This window comes from Thermobia domestica, chromosome 13, assembly GCF_964235325.1.
Source record: "Thermobia domestica chromosome 13, izTheDome1.hap1.1, whole genome shotgun sequence".
NCBI classification, from domain to species: Eukaryota; Metazoa; Arthropoda; class Insecta; order Zygentoma; family Lepismatidae; genus Thermobia; species Thermobia domestica.
The window spans coordinates 7,501,556-7,523,004 of NC_137466.1; the positions used below are offsets into that span (position 1 = coordinate 7,501,556).

Here is a 21,449-nt window from a genome sequence, read left to right on the forward strand (position 1 = left end):
ATTCTTTATTTTATGTATGAAATCTGTAACCAGTATTAATCATTTATCGTTAGATTACATTCCTACTTCTACCATTATACAAGTTTGTAGGTAGGTGCATGTATTGTGTTTGTTACTGCTTACAAAACTAAGCGTAATGGACTTTACCCCATATGAATTTTATTTAGCTATTCCGGGCTATCGACGTGGAAACCAGGAACTAGCAAGAAGGTAGCTCCAGATAATTAACTCGAGAATCTATAGGTCTACTTTGAATGTTAATCTGACTGTGCACCAGAATATTGCTACACTCATCCTTATACAAAAAATTGAGAACAAAAAGTAATTATTGGTTTATACATTTTTGTTACCGTTGCCTCTAATGAAAATTGATGATTTGCTTTCTTTCGTGTTTATTTCCATGATTTTCTATTCTTTACTGAGTTAAAAAGTGTGTAGTATTTTGTACTCTATACATCTTATAAGTATTTGAGTATACACATCTGTTTGTGGAATGTACAGATTTGTATTCTATTTAAAGTGATTTGTATTTGTATTGCAATCTTATTTCCACTTTGAAATTATCAGTACTTAACTGGATGCGTGGAAAACGTAGACAATATTATAAAGTTCTTGTATCTGTAAATTGAAGAATGAAAAATAAAAGAAAGAATAAAGCGGAAATACTAAAATTAAGGCTGCTCTTTTAAGTTGCATTGTTATTATGTAATAAGTGCAAAGTACTAATGTTAAATAAAAGGGACTGCAGTAATTATGATTCTTATTTACAATCGTCAATTTCTCCTAATCATGATTTACTCCCGTTACAAAAACTAGAGCTCCGTCACTACGGGCTCAGGAGCTTCATTGCGTAATAATGTTCACAGAACTTGCGGATTCCAAAGCAACGGAAAAGTAATTATTACATCTAAGTAGATTTTCGCAAGTTGAATGTTATCTTAATTTATTCTGGCAGAAATTTCAACCTTTTAGTTATGGAACAGCAAGGAAGGAGTGACTGTTTTAGGTGAAACTGAAATTCAGGTAAGTTTTTTTTTTTAATCGTCCACTGTGCGCCAAGGCATGCAATCATGATGAGATGTGTGATAATGGTGAGGAAACGGGAGAACCCTGAGAACATTCATGCACGCGGTGTTTGTCCACCATAAAGTTAACTTGGCGCGAACTGCAATCGATCCAGAGACCCATGTACTAGACGTGAACGCTTTACCATCGCGCTTCCCGGTAAGGTTTTCAACACAATTAACATGTTTTACCAAGCTTTGTTAGGAAATTTATTGATTTCTCACTTAGGGAGAGAGGATAAGAAAAAATCTGCAACGATTACTTTTTAAGAAAACAGAGAAACTTAAAGTAAATAAACAGTCCTGCGAGCTGGGAATGTAAAGACTACTGGCACAAATCCCGGGGAGTAGGAAAAAAGTGATCGATCTGGCTCAACATAGAACAACATTGGCCATATGAGGCCAACTCACAAGCCCCTGGGAAAATGACCACCGTGCACCGTGAGCCCACGGTCTTTTACGACCTCCATTTTAGGGGTGAATTTATTCCCTTTTATGAGCACTTTTAAGGGGGTGTATTCGTTCTCTTTTACGAGCATATTTTAGGGGGTGAACTCGTTCCCTTTTACGAGCATATTTTCCAACCCCTATTTGAACATAGCAGAATATGAACATACAACAGAACAGATTCGTTCCCATTTATGAACACTCTTTCAGGGGTGAACTCGTTCTCTTTTATGAGCACATTTTAAGGGGTGAACTCGTTCCCTTTTTCAACCCCTATTTTAACATAGCAGAAATTACATAGCACAGCTAATAAAAGAACATGGTTTATTTCAGAAATTACACTGAGACTACGTAACACACAACATCCTCCATTTTAAGGGGGTGTATTCATTCCCTTTTATGACCACTTTTTAGGGGGTGTACTCGTTTTCAACCCCTACGAACACAGAGAAGAGAAGATAACACATAACACTACGTAACACACAGCAGAACAGATAACAGATAAGAATATGAAACATAGAAGGGGTGTATTCGTTCTCTTTTATGAGCATATTTTCCAACCCTTATTTTAACATAGCAGAAAGTACACTGAGACTATGAACAGATAATACATAAGAATACGTAACATAGCAAGGGTGTATTCATTCCAACCCCTATGTATGTTAATTACGAACAGATAGAAGAGCACATAAAACTACAACCTCCATTTTAAGGGGTGTATTCATTCTCCAACCCTTACGAACACATAGCAGAAATTACGAACACACAGAAGATCAGATAATACATAAGACTACGTAACATTTCAAGGGTGAACTCGTTCCCTTTTCCAACCCCTATTTTAACATAGCAGAAATTACACTGAGACAATGAACACACAGCATTTTAGGGGTGTACTCGTTTTCCAACCCTTATTTTAACATAGCAGAGAATAGAAGTGTACTCGTTTCCAACCCTTATTTTAATGTAACATTATTTTCTTTTACGGGGGTAGCAACACCCCCAACCCTCCTCCTTTCTCATCCAGGGCTTGGGACCGGCAATGGCGGAGTTTAAAAAAATAGCATCATCATACTCTCATAAATGAATAAAGCATAATATCATTAGCATCAATAGTAGTGAGTGAGAATTTGTTTAAAAAATCCTGCATCGAATAACCAGATGCACGACATGCTAAATATAGGAAACAGTAATGTCCACAAAATTGAGATAAATCACCTTGAATACGTCTATTATTCCATGTATAATACAGACAGTTTCGTTTTAAAAACCTTATATGATGTTGTATATAGGGAGGTATACCATAGCTATCGAAATACTCTCCCACACACACATTAGATATATAAACAGCAACCCAATGTTCACCAGGCTTATCACTAGAATCAGTGTTTATAATTATGGCGGCTGGAAATGTATGAATAAACAAAGGTAACTCATCAGCAGCATATACACCAATAAAATGATCTTTAGGCAAATTTTGTTGTAATGCTTCATAAAGCTCAATTGTATTTAACATTTTTTTCTTTAATTAATATATATTTTTCTCTGGAAATCAATTTCTAATTCTGAATAGAATTCACCATAAATAATTGTTGTTATAGGAGATGGCAGTGCTTCTTTAAAATGAGCCTCTAAACGTACACTTCCTTGCCGTTGTGGACTAGTATGAAATGCAGCACTTGCGCTTGAATCAGGAGTTAAATCAAACACCAGTAGAGTATAACCATTAGGATATTCAGCGAGTGAAATATTATTACCATGATTAGAATAATAAATACCTGAACCTGTAAATAACGTAGAATATGCTTGTACATATAGCTTATTATCAAAATCTGGTTGTAAAGGTTTGAAGGGCATTGGATTTCCATCAACATACAATGTAAAAAATGACATACTAAAATGTTGAAAATTGAATGGGTTTGTTTGATAAGTACCATTGAAAGCAGCATTAGTAACAAAACCAATAATAATACGTTTAGGCACTATGCCTGAAAACAGATCTGGAAGTGTACTATCCATAATTCCTTATGGCAGAGTTTCTGTCTTCACCTGCACTTTTGTTATAGGATATTTTATTATAAATTTAGGATTTTGTAATACTTTATTTTGTGCTATTTTAACTGCTGGTGATACATCAACCTTTTTCACAAGCAATGTTGCATCTGTAATTACAACTTTTCCATCAGCATCTGCGTCACCCATTAGACAAAATGTAGGTTTAGCTGGAATTAGTTTAATACGCAATTGTACACCATTCAGTAAAAATTTCTCCTGATTGAAAATATCAGCATGAATATAACCCAATAATTCAAATGACTGACTTAAAGCAGTGAGAAGAAAACGTTGTTTAAATCCTACATTAGCATCGGCCACACTGTCCATATGCCCTGCAGTATCTTTAAACCACATTGATGTTTGAAGATGCGTTGTTTTAGCTTCAGTATTATAATTTAGTAGTTTTTCAATATACGATCGATATGGATATGTATGTGAAGAGTAGGAAATAATTTGATTATTTAAATATAATTGCACTTCTCTGAACATTGCATTGAGAAAATCATTTACAGGGCCGATTTTCTTATCGGCAGAAGTTAAATTAGAACCATCTGATTTAGTAATTTTACCTTTAACATATAACATTGTGTGCGGTAAGTCAATATAGTCATCCCCATGACCGGGGACTACAAATTCTATTGGTGCATTATCAGCTATTGAAGCCACAGGTTTATATGGAACTATTTTATTACCTATAATACTGGTTTGAGTGGGTAAACCAGCAAATAAATCTAATTCTGATTTCATACACTCACACTGCATTTTTCTTACTATTAATATTCACACATGGTAAAATTTACAATACCATATTACGTCTACGAAAATGTAATTTTACACATACACTGCCATATTGGAAAGGAAGTGGATTACCTGTACTATCTCTTAAATCAATAATAATTTGATCAAATTGTTTACGTTGCACAGTGACATAATGAGGATTATCAAAAATATGTACATTATTAATACCATACTCTGTAATATTTGTATTTATAATACGTAACAACGGAGCTACGGTGTCACCCACCATTTGTGGTTCTACCATATCACTGTAAATATACATAAGTGTAGGTAGCGCTTTTTGTAAATCAGGTGGATAACGAGCATGATGAACAACTGCAATATCTTCTTGTTGAATATGATCAAAGCCTAGTATTCTGGCTAGTTCAGGAGATAGGCGTACTTCTATATGCTTCTCTTGATCTTTTATTACTCTATTAACCTCAATTCGTTTCACTGATGCTTTGACTTTTAATTGTAAATTTAGTATATCACTTTTATGATTAATTTGAGATAGAATATCATCAACATGATAATAGCGGCCTGGTAAGAATTGAGTTATTTTCCAGTTTTTTGTATTCATGAGACGATAATAAATATTATTTGTATATTTGGAAACATTCTGAAATGAACTTGTATAATGCACTTCAACAACAGCTGTTTCCCACACTCCCTTCTGCAGTACAATAGGTTGATATAATTTAGTAGTATAACAAGCAAGAGTATTTTGAGGAAAATATTCCATAGAACTATTGCTAGGAAGTGTGAGATAAAAACTATCACTTTGCTCCATAATTAATTAAACAAAGATATCTTTGGATCTTTTTATCCGTTTTACACCAGCACCACTAAAATGAACTTTCTTTCTTTTTCTTCTTCCAGATCCTTCCAACACCTGATTTAATTTATTTTGAGCTTTATTTTTTAAATTTGTTTTAGCTTCTTGCCATCGATCATGCAAAGACTCTTCCATAGGTCCATTATTATCTAGTACATCTCCTGCTACATTAATTCCTGTACGTATCAATTCTTTACCAACAGTTTTTGCACCTTGTTTTAATAAAGGAAATACAGTACGAAATAAACCTCCTAGAAAACTACCAATGCCATAACCTTCTTGATATGCTGTACCTCTATACACGTTATAATTACCTCCTGCTTGATATATGTAATAATTAAGGTAGGGCTCATTCATCTTTCTTTCTTTCTATATACTTAAAAATATCAATAGATTACAATAGAATATTATTATTATTGCTTATAAGTACACCATTTGCGTTTACGGGGTGGAGAACCATCCTCTTCGTCCTCTTCGTCTTCTGTTAGTTTTCTAATATAATCTATTCGTTGAGGATTACCAATGTACTCTAAGGGTATATTGGTTTTTGCTAATAATGTAGCAAAAGGTTTCCAGCCGGCAACTGAAATATTTTTCTTACGACATCTAACAAAATCGGATATCAAATCCACTATATTTGCACCTGGAATTAATTTATTATTAATATTCACATTTCCATTATCGTCCCATTGAATATTTGGATTTTGTTTCAATTTACGTAATAAAGGTCTCGCTTTACGTTTACAAATTTCAGGGAAAGTAGATATTATTTCATCATCCTCCTCTTCCTCCTCCTCGTCCTCTTGTTCTTCTTCCTTCGTAGTAGTTGTTGCTGTTGTTGTAACTGCTGCCGGTTTTTGAATTATATTTAAATATTTTTGTAAGACTTCTCTATATTTTGTCCATTTTTCTTCTGCATTTAAACTTTTATTATTTAAAATTTCTTTCATTTCATCATCAAGATTAGATATCGTTTGATAATGATGTAATTTTTCTGGTGCGATTAAAATAAGTTTTTGTGCGTTTTGCATAATTATTTAATTAAACTAGATAGTATACCTCCAATAATAGGTGCAAGCAAAGCAGTAAGAAAACCACCTTTTTGTATAATTATTCGTTTTTTCTTTTGTTTTAATGACGGACCTTTTTTCACCAAATATCTCAGTTCCTTTTTATATTTTTTTAGCTTATTTATCTCTGTTTTATTTAATGGAACATTTCCCTGTAATACGTTATAGGAACATTCACAAATAGAGCGAATTAAATCAGGATCTGCATTTTGTAAAATTGCCTTACGTGCTTTCGGTTTTGACTTTGCTAAAAGTTTTAACAAATGTGCATTTTCCTTAATAATCATTTTTTTACGGCTATTAAAGCACAAATAGTTGTTAGAATATAAACCATATTACAATTATTATTTTTTTACAGGTACATAAACATAATTAAAAGAATCTGTTGGAAAGATATTTGTTCGAACTCGCTGCTCATCAGGAGTATTTTGTTTTAAATCAAAGAGTAAATAACCATGTGCAATTCGAGTTGCATCTTGATATGCTTCTTGAATAAATTTTGTATTACCTGGATACAAATGTCGTGCGAGATAATTAATTTGAGCTTGGTCTCTAGGATTTTTAAAACAAACAATATAATGACAATTTAACGAAATATCCCGCATTCCTTTTTGTTGATGGAAAATATTCTGTGTGATAAACATTACACTTATATTTCTATGATGGCTACCCTTAGTAAAAATATCTACAATCCGATGGTCACACTCACGCATTAAATCATCTATAATGACAAGATGTGGACCCTCATGTGCTTGAAATTCATTATTTTGAGGTAAACCTTCTTTAAACGTACAGTTTGAAAGAGTATCATACAACGGTTGCCATTCACCATAACACCATACAATATTTTTAAATAACTTACTATAATGGTCAAGAAATGTTTTAACAAAATATGATTTTCCACATCCTGTAGGACCTGCTACCATACATGTAAAAAGGAATTTTCCATTCCATCTCTATTACAGATATAATGCTAGAATTTAAAATACTTGTGACTACATGCTTCACCTATAAATTCTTGACTTCTCTTTTTTTACAATATAGTATGTTTTAAGTCAATCCAAGAATTTTCACTTTTTGGCAGACCTAAGCATTTCACATAGGCCTTATTATTTTTCTTTCGCAAAACTTTTTCAATTAAATATGTTTTGGAAATTTCGTTAATTGTAATTCGTGTCCGTAAAATCTTCCTTCAATAGGTTTATTATTTGAGTCTACTAAGTGATATGTCGGAGGATTAGTGAAGAAAACTTTAGCAATTCGAAAAATTTCTGTACTCCAATTGCGTGTAAAACCTCTATCAAAACCAGGACGCTTAAGTTTACTAATTCTTACATATTCACCTATCTTAAATTTACTTTTTCTTTTTATCACAGAAAACTTTTTGCAATAGATGTTTGTCAATAGATGTTTTTCATTTTCTTTTTTAATAGCGTCGAAAGGTTTCATTTTAATAGTGGAATGAATAGTATTATTATAATTATGTAGTAATTCCGGTAGAATGCCAATCCATTTATAATTTCCCTGCAGTGTAAATTTTTTCCACATTAAATTACGTAATGATCTATTAAATCTTTCAATAATACTTGCTTTCACATCACTGTACGTGGAATAATGTTTAATGTTATTTTGGTTCATCGCCTTCTGAAACTCTGAGTTATAAAATTCTCGACCCCTGTCAGTTTGTAAAAATTTAGGGCTTTTGTTTGCTTTTCTCAGTACTGTTATAAATGGTTGTGTAATTTCTTTTCCAGTTTTATTTTTCACAGGAATAGCCCAAGCATATTTAGAGAATGTATCTATCACAGTTAATAAATATTTGAAATTTCGATTAATTTTTGCTAGACCTTTCAATTTTCCACTATTCATTTCAACTAAATCAGCTTGCCATAAATCATGAATACCTTTCGTTATAACGGGTATTCGAGGATAGTTTCGTCTTGCACTTTTATGTAATTCTGCAACTATTTGTTCTCGAACTGATTGTGACATATTTTTAATACTAATATATCCAAAAAAATTATATCGTATTTACAATATACAAATCGTACATTTTACATTTTTATTATAATACCCCCAAGGAACAGTGTGTATATTACAATTTAAAATTTTTCTTTTGTCATCATACGGATCTAACGCTAATTTTGTCACCTGATTTGTTGTTAAATTATGGTATTTACTTTTAATTTCAAATTGTGTTTTATAGATCGTTTCGTTTTTAAATATACATGATTTATAATCGTTAAACGTAATTTGTTCTTTAACTATATTTTTCTTGATCCCTTTACATTTTTTCAATTCTTTATTTTCACCAGTTTTTATTGCATAATTTTTTGCTCGTAACCCAACATATTCAATCATAGGAACTCCACCTAATTCGTCTTTCATTTTACCCAAAACGTGTTTATTTTGTGTGCTATATAAAGAATTATTTTCAGGATAATTTGAGGTGTCAAAATACTCAATCATATCTTTTATATCGTTATAAATATTGTTAGTTTTAATTTGGTAAATGAAAGAGTCAGTATCCATATATGCAATTCTAATTTTATCTCCATATCGCGGTTTCATTATATTACAATGGAAGTTATATATAGCTAATTTTGATAATTCTAAAACTGTCGCTCCTACGTAAATTGGTTTATTAAGGGTTACCAATTTTTTTACCATATGAAACAATGCCAAATTATCAGCCAATTTTACCCAATTTTGAAACTGATTTTGCGCTACTAATTTTTTACACTTTTTTCATTGTTAATTAATTTTATATCAATTCGTTTTCGTACATTCTCCATTGTCTTTCCGTATACAGAATTATTTAATAACTTATAGAAATCTTTTTCAAATTCAATTGTAGCATGTGCACGGCGTTGAGTATTTTCTTGAATATAAGATGCAAGCCATTTAGATTGACGAAACCATAATATTTTATGTACTTTTACCAATATTAAACCTTGTTTTAGATAAAATTGTAATACTCTATAATGCAAGATATAATTCGATTTCGATTTAAGTGTCAATAGTAATTTTGAATATTTACCATTCGGTGGAACTTCATTAGTTGGAGCACACGGAAAATCAGAATGGTATTCGTGTAAATAATTTGGATATTCTAAATCCACTTCTAGAAAAAATCCCCATTCACTATCCGTGGGCCAATTGATAAATTTATGTTTGTCTTGCCAATTGTCAATTTTATCCTCCCACCGAAAACCACCATATGGTAAATAGTCAATCATTGATAGTCCGTACAGATTGTTCATGTCAATATACAGTAAATAAGATTTTTCTTTTTCCGCATCAAAATCATGTACGTAAGGATTATTAGCTTTGGCATATCTTAACACAGCTTGAGTAATACCTCCGCGAATCGATTTTTCTACAAACATATACATATTGATATCTGATAAAAGTTCAAGTTCAATTTTTGTTCTATATAACATGGCTTGCCATGCCAACCCAGGTGCAGTAAAACAATTAATCGGATCAATACAAAAAGCATTTAAACATGTCTTTCTAAAATTCTCCAACACATCTGCTGTGAGAAGTACATCACATTTTAAATATAGATCGTGGTAGTCCCCTAAATTTTCACATTTAAACACACGCCAATTCAGTTTTGCATATTGATAATCAGTCTCGGAAATTTGTGTTCCATTCAATTTTCTACTAAACGCCTCTCTTCCAGGAAGTTCAGTTTCTTTAAATGTATATAAATTTGTTATGTATTCATAAAAATAAATTCCCTTACGGAGAATTAAAGGAAACTTTTCATCAGAAAAATATTGCTTTGTATAGACAAATTGCTCAGGTTTTAATTTTGACACCAAATTTTCGAGACTATACGGTAGGAATTTAAATAAGTCTACAAAACGTAACTCGATAGGTCTACCATTAAAATTAAAGTGCTTAGAGAATGTTATGTATTTCTCAGTGCTTTCAGCAATTACAAAAATATTTCCAGGGGTGCAACCTAATTCTTTCACAAATAAATGTGCATCATACCCAGACAAATTATGGAAGAAGACAGGGATAAAATTACTTTGACGTTTAATTTGTAAATTACACTTGTTGCACACCGTGGCAATAAATTGACCAGTTAAATGGTTATGATGTTTAACTCTTCTATTGTTACTCGTATATTTACTATCACAAACTGAGCATTCAGTGGATAGGTTAAACTCCTGTAACTGAGAACTATTTAATGGTATTAATGGTTTTTCTTGATCTAATATGTTTATGATTTTTCTTAATTCATTCTCCATAGCAGACATAAACTTCATCGATACATTTTCTCCCCGATAAAAAACTAAATCTGATTTTATATGGTTGTTACTCCAACATACAATATAACCAAAACTGCATGGTATATGTTGGTTAATTTGTATTGTATGAGATCCACTTTGTTTATTTATAGGTTTTAATAAACTTTCCATATCTGCAATTATTATCACATCATTCTGTAATAACAATTTCAATTTTCGAAATTTTAAAACTTCTCCTTGTTTCGGCATGTTAATTTTGGTTGGAGTGTGTTCTTTACATAATTTGTCATGTTCATCTAATTTTGATTTGTTATAAAAAGATATTAAACATCGTCTACAAATAAATGTTTGATGACTACCTAACTGATGTCTGACTAAACCATTTAAATTTGTAATTAAACAATAATGAGAGTTTAAATATAATAAATCAATATGTTTACCTACAGCTGTGTTTTCGCTTATACGTAACGGGAAAATAGTTTCATGATCATAGTTAATGCCATATATATTAATGGAAATTTGTTCCTTAGGAAATACGGAATTATACATATGTTCAAATTTGCTTATGTGTTCTATTTCAACGGGAAATTGTATATTGGTTTTTTTTCAAATAATGGTAATAAAGTATTATTATATTGTATGTAATTATTCACACGATATGGATTATCTTTTGTGGGATGCAACGCAGCTAGAATGCAGTACATAAAACATCTACTATCGTTATTTTCAATATTTAAAACACAATTCTTTTTGGATAAAATCCATTGAGGCAATTTTACATAAGTTTTCTCTTTATGACTCTTCAATAACGCATTGATATTTTTTATAAGACAATAATGACTGTTGCAATTTTCTTCACAATACAGTAAATCTATACGTTTATCTACAGCTGTGTGTTCGCTTATACGTAACGGGAAAATAGTTTCATGATCATAGTTAATGCCATATATATTAATGGAAATTTGTTCCTTAGGAAATACGGAATTATACATATGTTCAAATTTGCTTATGTGTTCTATTTCAACGGGAAACTTTATATTGTTTTTTTCAAATAATGGTAATAAAGTATTAATATATTGTATGTAATTATTCACACGATGTGGATGTTCTTTTGTGGGATGCAACGCAGCTGGAATGCAGTACATAAAACATCTATTATCGTTATTTTCAATATTTAAAACACAATTCTTTTTGGATAAAATCCATTGAGGTAATTTTATAAAAGAAGAAGCGGAAGGAGGATCATATTTACTGATTTTAATTTCTAAGTGATGGTTTGGTTCAGAACATAAAGACCACCCTGATTTCTTAATTGCTCTATTTTCTTGTTCAACTAAAATTTTATTAAATAGTTTTTCTATTATAGAATTCACATCTGTACTCGGTAAAATAATTTCGTTACCACTATTTACAAAGAATCGACATGTTTCTAAATCTACTGGTTTTACAAAAGTGGTAGCCAACGAAAAATTTACTTTAAATGCTGAATTATCTTGTTCCTGTTTTAATATATCTAAACAGTCTTTTCTTTTATTCTTTAGAAAACATCCACTATCCTCATTTAAATCAGTATCACATTTTAAAATAAAATTTTTTAAATTATTATTAAATAGAGTATCAGAATTGATAGTATTTAATTTGACCTTTTTTGTTGCCACTTTTTTTTAAAAAAAACTAACTCTTCAAAGTTACTATAATAATTTTGAACTGAGTTTTTATAATATAATATTAATATTATTATTATAAAATGTCTTACTTACAAAAGAAAACACAACCACATTGCCCAATCAAACAACGCGCAATCGGTAGAGGACTGAAGAAAAGTGAGAAATCCAAAGTTTTAAGGGCCCACACCCAGAAACACAGAAGATACAGAGAAAAGAAGGATCTAGATTCATGTGAAGATTGTAATGCAAAAAATATTTGAACTTTACGCTTCACACGGTAAACATGAAGTGATTACAAAAAAACATGTCGGTCAGTCTTTTATACCTGTCTGACCGCATTGCGTAATATTGTGCAATAGTATGAGTCATCCTCGGGAATTCCCCTCTTTTTTTTATACCTTTGTGATTGATTACATTACGTTCAGGGATTCCTATCGTTGAATGACAAGTTATTGTCTGTTAAAGAGAAAATTAGGTCAATGTTTTTTAAAATCCGGATGAATGACGTAATGAGAATTATCTACATATGGCGGAAGTTATTATGTAACTGATAACAAAACACGGAAGTTTCGCATTCTTTAAATAATCATCTCTGCTATGTTCAAATATAGGTTAGAACAAGTTCACTCCTTAAAAGAATCTTTGCTATAGAGTTCGAATGTATTATCTGTTATGTTCAAATAATGGTTGAAAAATGAGAACGAGTACACCCTCCCTCCGTAGTCTTATGTCTGCTATGTGTTGCTGGAAAATAAGCCATGTTCTTTTATTAGCTGTGCTATGTATTATCTGTTGTGCTGTGTGTTCATAGTCTCAGTGTATTCTCTGTTATGTTAAAATAAGGGTTGGAAAAGGGAACGAGTTCACCCTGCTATGTTACGTATTCTTTTGTCATTTCTGTTATGTTAAAATAGGGGTTGAAAAATATGCCATGCTCTTTTATTAGCTGTGCTATCTGCTATGTTAAAATAGGGGTTGGAAAAGGGAACGAGTTCACCCTTGAAATGTTACGTAATCTTATGTATTATCTGATCTTCTGTGTGTTCGTAATTTCTGCTATGTGTTCGTAAGGGTTGGAGAATGAATACACCCCTTAAAATGGAGGTTGTAGTTTTATGTGCTCTGCTATCTGTTCGTAATTAACATACATAGGGGTTGGAATGAATACACCCTTGCTATGTTACGTATTCTTAAGTATTATCTGTTCATAGTCTCAGTGTACTTTCTGCTATGTTAAAATAAGGGTACACACCCCTTCTATGTTTCATATTCTTATCTGTTATCTGTTCTGCTGTGTGTTACGTAGTGTTATGTGTTCGTAGGGGTTGAAAACGAGTACACCCCCTTAAAATGGAGGATGTTGTGTGTTACGTAGTCTCAGTGTAATTTCTGAAATAAACCATGTTCTTTTATTAGCTGTGCTATGTAATTTCTGCTATGTTAAAATAGGGGTTGAAAAAGGGAACGAGTTCACCCCTTAAAATGTGCTCATAAAAGAGAACGAGTTCAATGTGCTCTTCTGTATGTTCGTTATGTTACGTAGTCTAATGTTCTGCTGTTTGTTCATAGGGGTTGGAAAATATGCTCATAAAAGGGAATGAGTTCACCCCCTAAAATGTGCTCGTAAAAGAGAACGAATACACCCCCTTAAAAGTGCTCATAAAAGGGAATAAATTCATCCCTAAAATGGAGGTCGTAAAAGACCGTGGGCTCACGGTGCACGGTGGTCATTTTCCTAGTGGCTTGTGAGTTGTTAAACGCTGGCTCAGGTCTGGCCCAGATCGATCCATTTCGTACTACTCCGGGGGAATGAAGGGAACATGTCCCCTCCAATCTTAAAACTGGGGGGAACTGTCCCCCAATAATCTGATTTGAAATGTGTTTTTCGGTGAGAAATGTGATGATTTGTGTCCGATTGCCACAAAGGAAAGTGCAATGAAATTGATGTCCCCCCAGAATAAGCCTCAAATCTGCCGGCCTCCCAATGTTGAAGAAAACTCTGCTCCCCTGATCCTCCACAGCATTGTTTTTCAACTTCATAAATATTTTGAACATCGCTTAGAAAAAAAATATGGGAACGGTGTTTCCCGCCCCACCCACCCAATATTGAAGACAGATTTGCGCCGCTGGTAAAGACACCTGTATTATCCGCAAGAAGAGCAATACAAAGCACTCAAACAAGATATAAGAGAATTTTAAATGAAATTTTAATCTATATATATAAAAGAGAACGTACAAAATCCTTTGTCCGCTCATCACGCTAATACGGCTGAACCAATTTCTTTCATTTTTGGGGGGTTATTAGGATTTGGACCCTAGATGGTTTTTATCATATCACTTTAATTTTCAATTACCAGTGTCTTGAGATAATTGACCATTCAGGTGTCCACAAATCCTTTGTTATTAGTTCATCATAGGTAAAAATAAACGTATTTATATGCAACCCGCATGACCGTGTCACTCAGCGGGTTAACATAAATGACAGGCGATATACAGCGGAAAATAGCTTGAATCTTCTGTTTAAAATTTTTTAATTGATTTGCTTATTTTTACAGACACTTTTACAATATGCCAGCACCGGGATGACCGCAGCGAAGCGAGGCGGGTTAACATAAATGACAGGCGATATAATGTTAAGATTTACTGCAATCTTCTATGGTTTTTATCATATCACTTGAAAGCGAAAAAGTAAAAATTATCTAAGTAACAAAGTTTATTGCGTTCCGGGGTGACCGCAGCGAAGCGGGGTGAACGCTGCTAGTAAATGTATATATTTAGAACTATAGTATTAATAGTTACCTAACATTAATTAAAGTTAAATAGCTATAATTACCTTCTAGCAGCCTTAATTTGGATTTTTTTTTTAGTTTTACTATATGATTCCGATCGAAAGCGTGTTAGTATTATATTTTAATTGTGTTTATTGCGTATATATATAACTTTATTTATTAGGAAATTGGGGGGAAAAGGTTTGATTTTTCTTTCACTGTATCTTTTGTAGGTACGAAATCAATAAAATTATAACAATGAAAATGTGAGAGTACAAGAGGTCGTATTCCGATCTATAGCTTACTGTATCAGTATACTGTCCAGATTAACCCTAATTCAATGTTCAGGACAGCGCAGCGCCAATTGGGGAGGAACTGGAATTGTATGATAGCTCACCGGCATTATAAGAGTAGAGGAAAGGTTCGATTGCCAGACAAGTCTAGCATTTTTTTTCTCTTTGAATTTTATTGAATTCGTACTTAAAGCATAGAGTGAAAAAAGAGTGTCTCCAATTTCTAAATAGATAAAATTATAAGAATATGGTACACAATAGCCACCTTTCAACTCTTATTAGTATTGTTGAGGGATTGAAGTTAGATAAATTTTATTTTCAAAAGTTTTAATAATTAGATCAAATAAAAATAAAATGAATGTGTAAGAACTAAAAGACAAAACTTAAAGTTAAGTAATTGCAGAATTAGGTTAAAGAAATAAATTACAAAATTATGCTGTCTATGTTTTGGTTGTGTCAGATGTAAGTACACATGTATTAATGTGCAATGTTGTCATTACGAAGAAAAACACAGAAATAATGCTGTGTCAGAAATGCTGAAACAATAAGTTGTAATGTTTATGTTTGTCAATTGTCAACATCAACATAAAATTTTATGATGTAACAAAATTGTCAGATTACGGAGATAGACGTCTGGAGATTTTGTCTATTTGATGATCATTGCAGAAATGTTAATTTCGGCAATGAGATAGCAAACACGTGGAGAAATGTGAAGCAGGGTGGCAGTCTGGAGAGCAACTGGATTGACATAAATACTCTAGGAAATTGAGATCAGGATCAGTCAAAGATGGTCGTTCGAAGGAGGCCATTCGAAGGTTGTCATTCGAAGATTGACATTTAGAGATTAGATGACGAGAGGTCTCAGACTGTTAAGTCTACGAAGAGACTCGCAATTCAATCTTTTGTTATTTAATATTTCAACGAGATTTACTTTAAGTTCATTCATGAGCTATGGTCAACTAGTTCATAATACGAGTACTATAGCCGTTCTTCAGTAGAACATTTTAGCAACGTTTTATCGTCAGAAGTTGGTGATTACTCTGCTGCACCTTAAGCTTCATTAGAGACTACATCAAAAGCTAACCAGCAGGTATGTGTTTGTTATTTGTTTTACATCATCAAATAGAGAATTTAATCAGACTCATTAAGTTGTGATCTGGAAATGTTTGTACATCCTACACATAGCACAATACACTATCACATCACGTTTTATGATTGAAAATACAATGAATCTAAACCTTACTCGTCTTGTGTTTACTTTTGAAATTAGTAATAGAATTTCCCTGACATTATAGAAAATGTTAGGACGACGACCTTCCTGTCATTTTAAGCTACGTCCATGCTTTTAAAGGCACGACAAGGGGGGTTGACAATATGACCTTCGATTAAAGTAGTCGGATGAATAAAGATAGGAAATCAGGACTACTAGAAGGATATCATATTTGCATTTTGAATTTAATGGCAAATATTATTTATAATAAACTACGTCAAGGTGCTGTATGGATACACTGCATCCATAGGCATAGACTAGTTTTTTTTTTTTAATAACTTGTCTATGCCTATGAATGTACTGCGTATATTGGTGAGTTCTTTAGGTGGATAGTTACACTACTGGTGAGTAGTTATATTATCCTGCCAGCGAGAGTAGATGTCGCTGCAAGCGCGACGAACTTGATACGCTTGTTTTTCCATGTAGTTACCAATCTTGCCGTTAGGCTATGTGATCTGTGGTTTTGTTTTAACTGGGCCTAGGATTGTTTGTGATTTGTGTTTTGACTGTGGAAAGCTGTACTCGATTGCCATTTATGAACAAATAACAACAGAAAAATAGTGCTTTAGAGGAGTAATTGTTCAGTGAAGTGCAGACTGAAGTCAGAGCCGTTTGAGTACATTTTTAAACTGATGTGACTACGCCTATTTTAATAGTGAAAAATGATCCCCCATAAGAAATTATCAGGTGCTCAACTACGAAAGAGAAAAAAGGAGTGGGCGATCAAGACAGTAAAAGTGCGCAGTTCATGGCTAAATTAGTAAAGCCCACTAATGATATTGATGGCTCTTCTGACGATGATGCGGACGATGTTGCACAGAAGTCAGCAGTTGAAGCTGTAAGTATATAAAGTTAAAATCTTATATAGGTCTACTTAAACAGGTTTGAGGGTACATTGGAACCTGTTTGGCAGGAACGTCCATAGGGGGATCATGGGGGCACATGCCCCTCCAAATCTTCGTTTGTCTCCCAAATATTTTAATATTACCGTATATATATAAAAACGCCGTGTACAAAAACGCACCCCACAAGTCAGAACTGTGGCTACGTTCCTGCTGTTTGGGTTACTGTCTTTCCGATGAACGAAACCTTCTAAAAAGTAAACAAAATTATGCCTTGTACCAGGCACGTAGCCAGGATTTCGTGAAGCGGGGGGCGGTCCGTGACATGAAATACTGTGGTCATCACACCAGCAGTTCGATCATTCTAAACTATTTTACTGGAACATATATTGGTTCGTTTAGCCAGGATTTCGTAACCGGGGGAGGGGGGAGTGACATGAAATTCTGAAGGCCCAGGAGCTTGATCAATCTAAACTACTTTATTATCAAAATATATTGATTTGTTAGCACGATAAAATGAGGATATGTTGGTATGTACAGTAGGACGTCAATAATCCGAACGTCAAAAATCCGAAACGTCAAAAATCCGAACGCGGTCCCTAGAAGCTTTTTACATTTTGTCTTAGTGCTAGCGATAAACAAACAATAGGGTTGTCTGTCGGCGTTGTGTGAAGTCAGTGCTTTTAGAAAAGCTTATTCATATGTAGGTAATTAATTGTTTGTCATATATATATATTTTGATTTTTATTTTCCCTTAGGCCTATACAAGTTAAGTTTTAATACAAGTTAAGAACAGTGTATTTAGTGTACAAGCAGGTTCTTCAGAAACAAGTAGCTTTACATAGGTATTGTAATTACTGTATGTAGTGTATAACCACTGTATCCATAAAAGAGCATACCGTAGAGTATATTTGAGCCTAAATTGCATTTTTTAGTCATTTCCGAAAATCCGAATAATTTGAAAACCCGAACTATCTATGGTCCCAATTAGTTCGGATTTTCGACTTCCTACTGTAGTTTAATAACGAACTATGAAGCAATCTTGACTAAAATAATAAAACAAAAAGTATTGAAAAAGATTATACAATATTTACATCCTTCCTCTGTTTATTCAAATATAACAATTTTCCCTTCATTATGACCTCGACCATTATAAAAAGTACATACTCAATAATGTCTTGTAAAATATTTTACAATATCTGCATTCCTTTTTCTGTTGAATCAAATGTTAACAGAATTTTCTTTCCACATAAATTTTTGTTTTTATTATTCCGTCAACTACTGTCTGTTCCAAATGACAGGTTAAAGGAGCAGTAGAAAATTGTTTTTAAAATAACATGTTGATACTGTAAATTATGATGAAAAAAATGTCCACGCTATTACGCAATGGAACAATGGTTTCGGAAGCTTGAAATCTCCCTGACTAGTAGCAGAAATTCTGAGAATTCCGTAACTTTTCTAGAAATTTTAAATTCCCTGACTTTTCCAAGATATCTCGCTCACCTCGCCACGATGCATTGCAACTAATACAAATCTCCTCATAAGAAAGAGTAACCAAAAGCTTCCTGTAGTTTATTTTTAACGTTGATCCTTCTTTTTCTCATTTAATTTTGTATCATCCTTCCTTAATTTTTATCATTTCTGGTCTCGGGGGGGGGGGTTCCGGACCCCCCCTTGACTACGTGCCTGCTTGTACTTACGTAATTGTGATTCCCAGGAAGTAGTAGACTCTCTCGGAGTAGTAAAATTGTGAAATGTCTACAGGTATGCGTATTTATATGTACAAGGGCATATGAATTCTTCATGCTAACTGGTTCCAACGCACGCCATACTCCATAAATGAGTACGATAAGTTAGGTTTAGTATCTCTGTAATAATAAAGCGCAGCTTTGCAGTATTAACATCTCTATAAATTGTCTTATCTAACGTAAAGACAGTAATATAAAATGTCCTGCTCAAAATATGCTATATTCTTCCCGTTACATATTTGCTGTATATATAAAGAACACGGAGGGAAAGTTTGCTTTATTGGGTACCTTAAGAAGTGCTTTTAAAAGTACTTCAAATGTAATGATTTGGGGGCATAAGTTTTCTTTATTGGGTACCTTAAGAAGTGCTTTTAAAAGTACTTCAAATGTAATGATTTGAAGGCATAAGTTTTCTTTATTGGGTACCTTAAGAAGTGCTTTTAAAAGTATTTCAAATGTAATGATTTGGGGGCATAAGTTTTCTTTATTGGGTACCTTAAGAAGTGCTTTTAAAAGTATTTCAAATTTAATGATTTGGGAGCATAAGTTTTATTTATTGGGTACCTTAAGAAGAGCTTTTAAAAGTACTTTAAATGTAATGATTTTGGGGAATAAGTTTTCTTTATTGGGTACCTTAAGAAGAGCTTTTAAAAGTACTTCAAAAGTAATGATTTGGGGGCATAAGTTTTCTTTATTGGGTACCTTAAGAAGTGCTTTTAAAAGTACTTCAAATGTAATGATTTGGTTCATAAGTTTTCTTTATTGGGTACCTTAAGAAGTGCTTTTAAAAGTATTTCAAATGTAATGATTTTGGGGCATAAGTTTTCTTTATTGGGTACCTTAAGAAGTGCTTTTAAAGGTATTTCAAATTTAATGATTTTGGGGCATAAGTTTTCTTTATTGAATACCTTAAGAAGTGCTTTTAAAAGTATTTCAAATTTAATGATTTGGGGGGATAAGTTTTATTTATTGGGTACCTTAAGAAGAGCTTTTAAAAGTACTTTAAATGTAATGATTTTGGGGAATAAGTTTTCTTTATTGGGTACCTTAAGAAGTGCTTTTAAAAGTACTTCAAATGTAATGATTTGGGGGCATAAGTTTTCTTTATTGGGTACCTTAAGAAGTGCTTTTAAAAGTACTTCAAATGTAATGATTTGGGGGCATAAGTTTTCTTTATTGGGTACCTTAAGAAGTGCTTTTAAAAGTACTTCAAATGTAATGATTTGGGGCATAAGTTTTCTTTATTGGGTACCTTAAGAAGTGCTTTTAAAAGTATTTCAAATTTAATGATTTGGGGGCATAAGTTTTCTTTATTGGGTACCTTAAGAAGTGCTTTTAAAAGTATTTCAAATGTAATGACTTGGGGGCATAAGTTTCATTTATTGGGTACCTTAAGAAGACCTTTCAAAAGTACTTTAAATGTAATGATTTTGGGGAATAAGTTTTCTTTATTGGGTACCTTAAGAAGTGCTTTTAAAAGTATTTCAAATGTAATGATTTTGGGGAATAAGTTTTCTTTATTGGGTACCTTAAGAAGTGCTTTTAAAAGTACTTCAAATGTAATGATTTGGGGGCATAAGTTTTCTTTATTGGGTACCATAAGAAGTGCTTTTAAAAGTACTTCAAATGTAATGATTTGGGGGCATAAGTTTTCTTTATTGGGTACCTTAAGAAGTGCTTTTAAAAGTACTTCAAATGTAATGATTTTGGGGGCATAAGTTTTCTTTATTGGGTACCATAAGAAGTGCTTTTAAAAGTACTTCAAATGTAATGATTTGGGGGCATAAGTTTTCTTTATTGGGTACCATAAGAAGTGCTTTTAAAAGTACTTCAAATGTAATGATTTGGGGGCATAAGTTTTCTTTATTGGGTACCTTAAGAAGTGCTTTTAAAAGTACTTCAAATGTAATGATTTTGGGGAATAAGTTTTCTTTATTGGGTACCTTAAGAAGTGCTTTCAAAAGTACTTCAAATGTAATGATTTGGGGGCATAAGTTTTCTTTATTGGGTACCTTAAGAAGTGCTTTTAAAAGTACTTCAAATGTAATGATTTGGTTCATATGTTTTCTTTATTGGGTACCTTGGGAAGTGCTTTTAAAAGTATTTCAAATATAATGATTTGGGGGCATAAGTTTTCTTTATTGGGTACCATAAGAAGTGCTTTTAAAAGTACTTCAAATAAAATGATTTGGGGGCATAAGTTTTCTTTATTGGGTACCATAAGAAGTGCTTTTAAAAGTACTTCAAATGTAATGATTTGGGGGCATAAGTTTTCTTTATTGGGTACCTTAAGAAGTGCTTTTAAAAGTACTTCAAATGTAATGATTTTGGGGAATAAGTTTTCTTTA

General features: G+C 32.6%; 1 protein-coding gene across 1 annotated transcript in view; it reads left to right on the forward strand.

The window, feature by feature from the left end:
* Positions 1-16,989: 16,989 nt before the first annotated feature.
* Positions 16,990-21,449, forward strand: part of LOC145667485 (uncharacterized) — a 197,711-nt gene continuing 193,251 nt past the window's right edge. Inside the window, exon 1 of the mRNA XM_081734962.1 lies at positions 16,990-17,349. Coding sequence (XP_081591088.1) covers positions 17,260-17,349 — 90 coding nt within the window. The 5' untranslated portion in view covers positions 16,990-17,259. The remainder of the gene's footprint in view (positions 17,350-21,449) is intronic.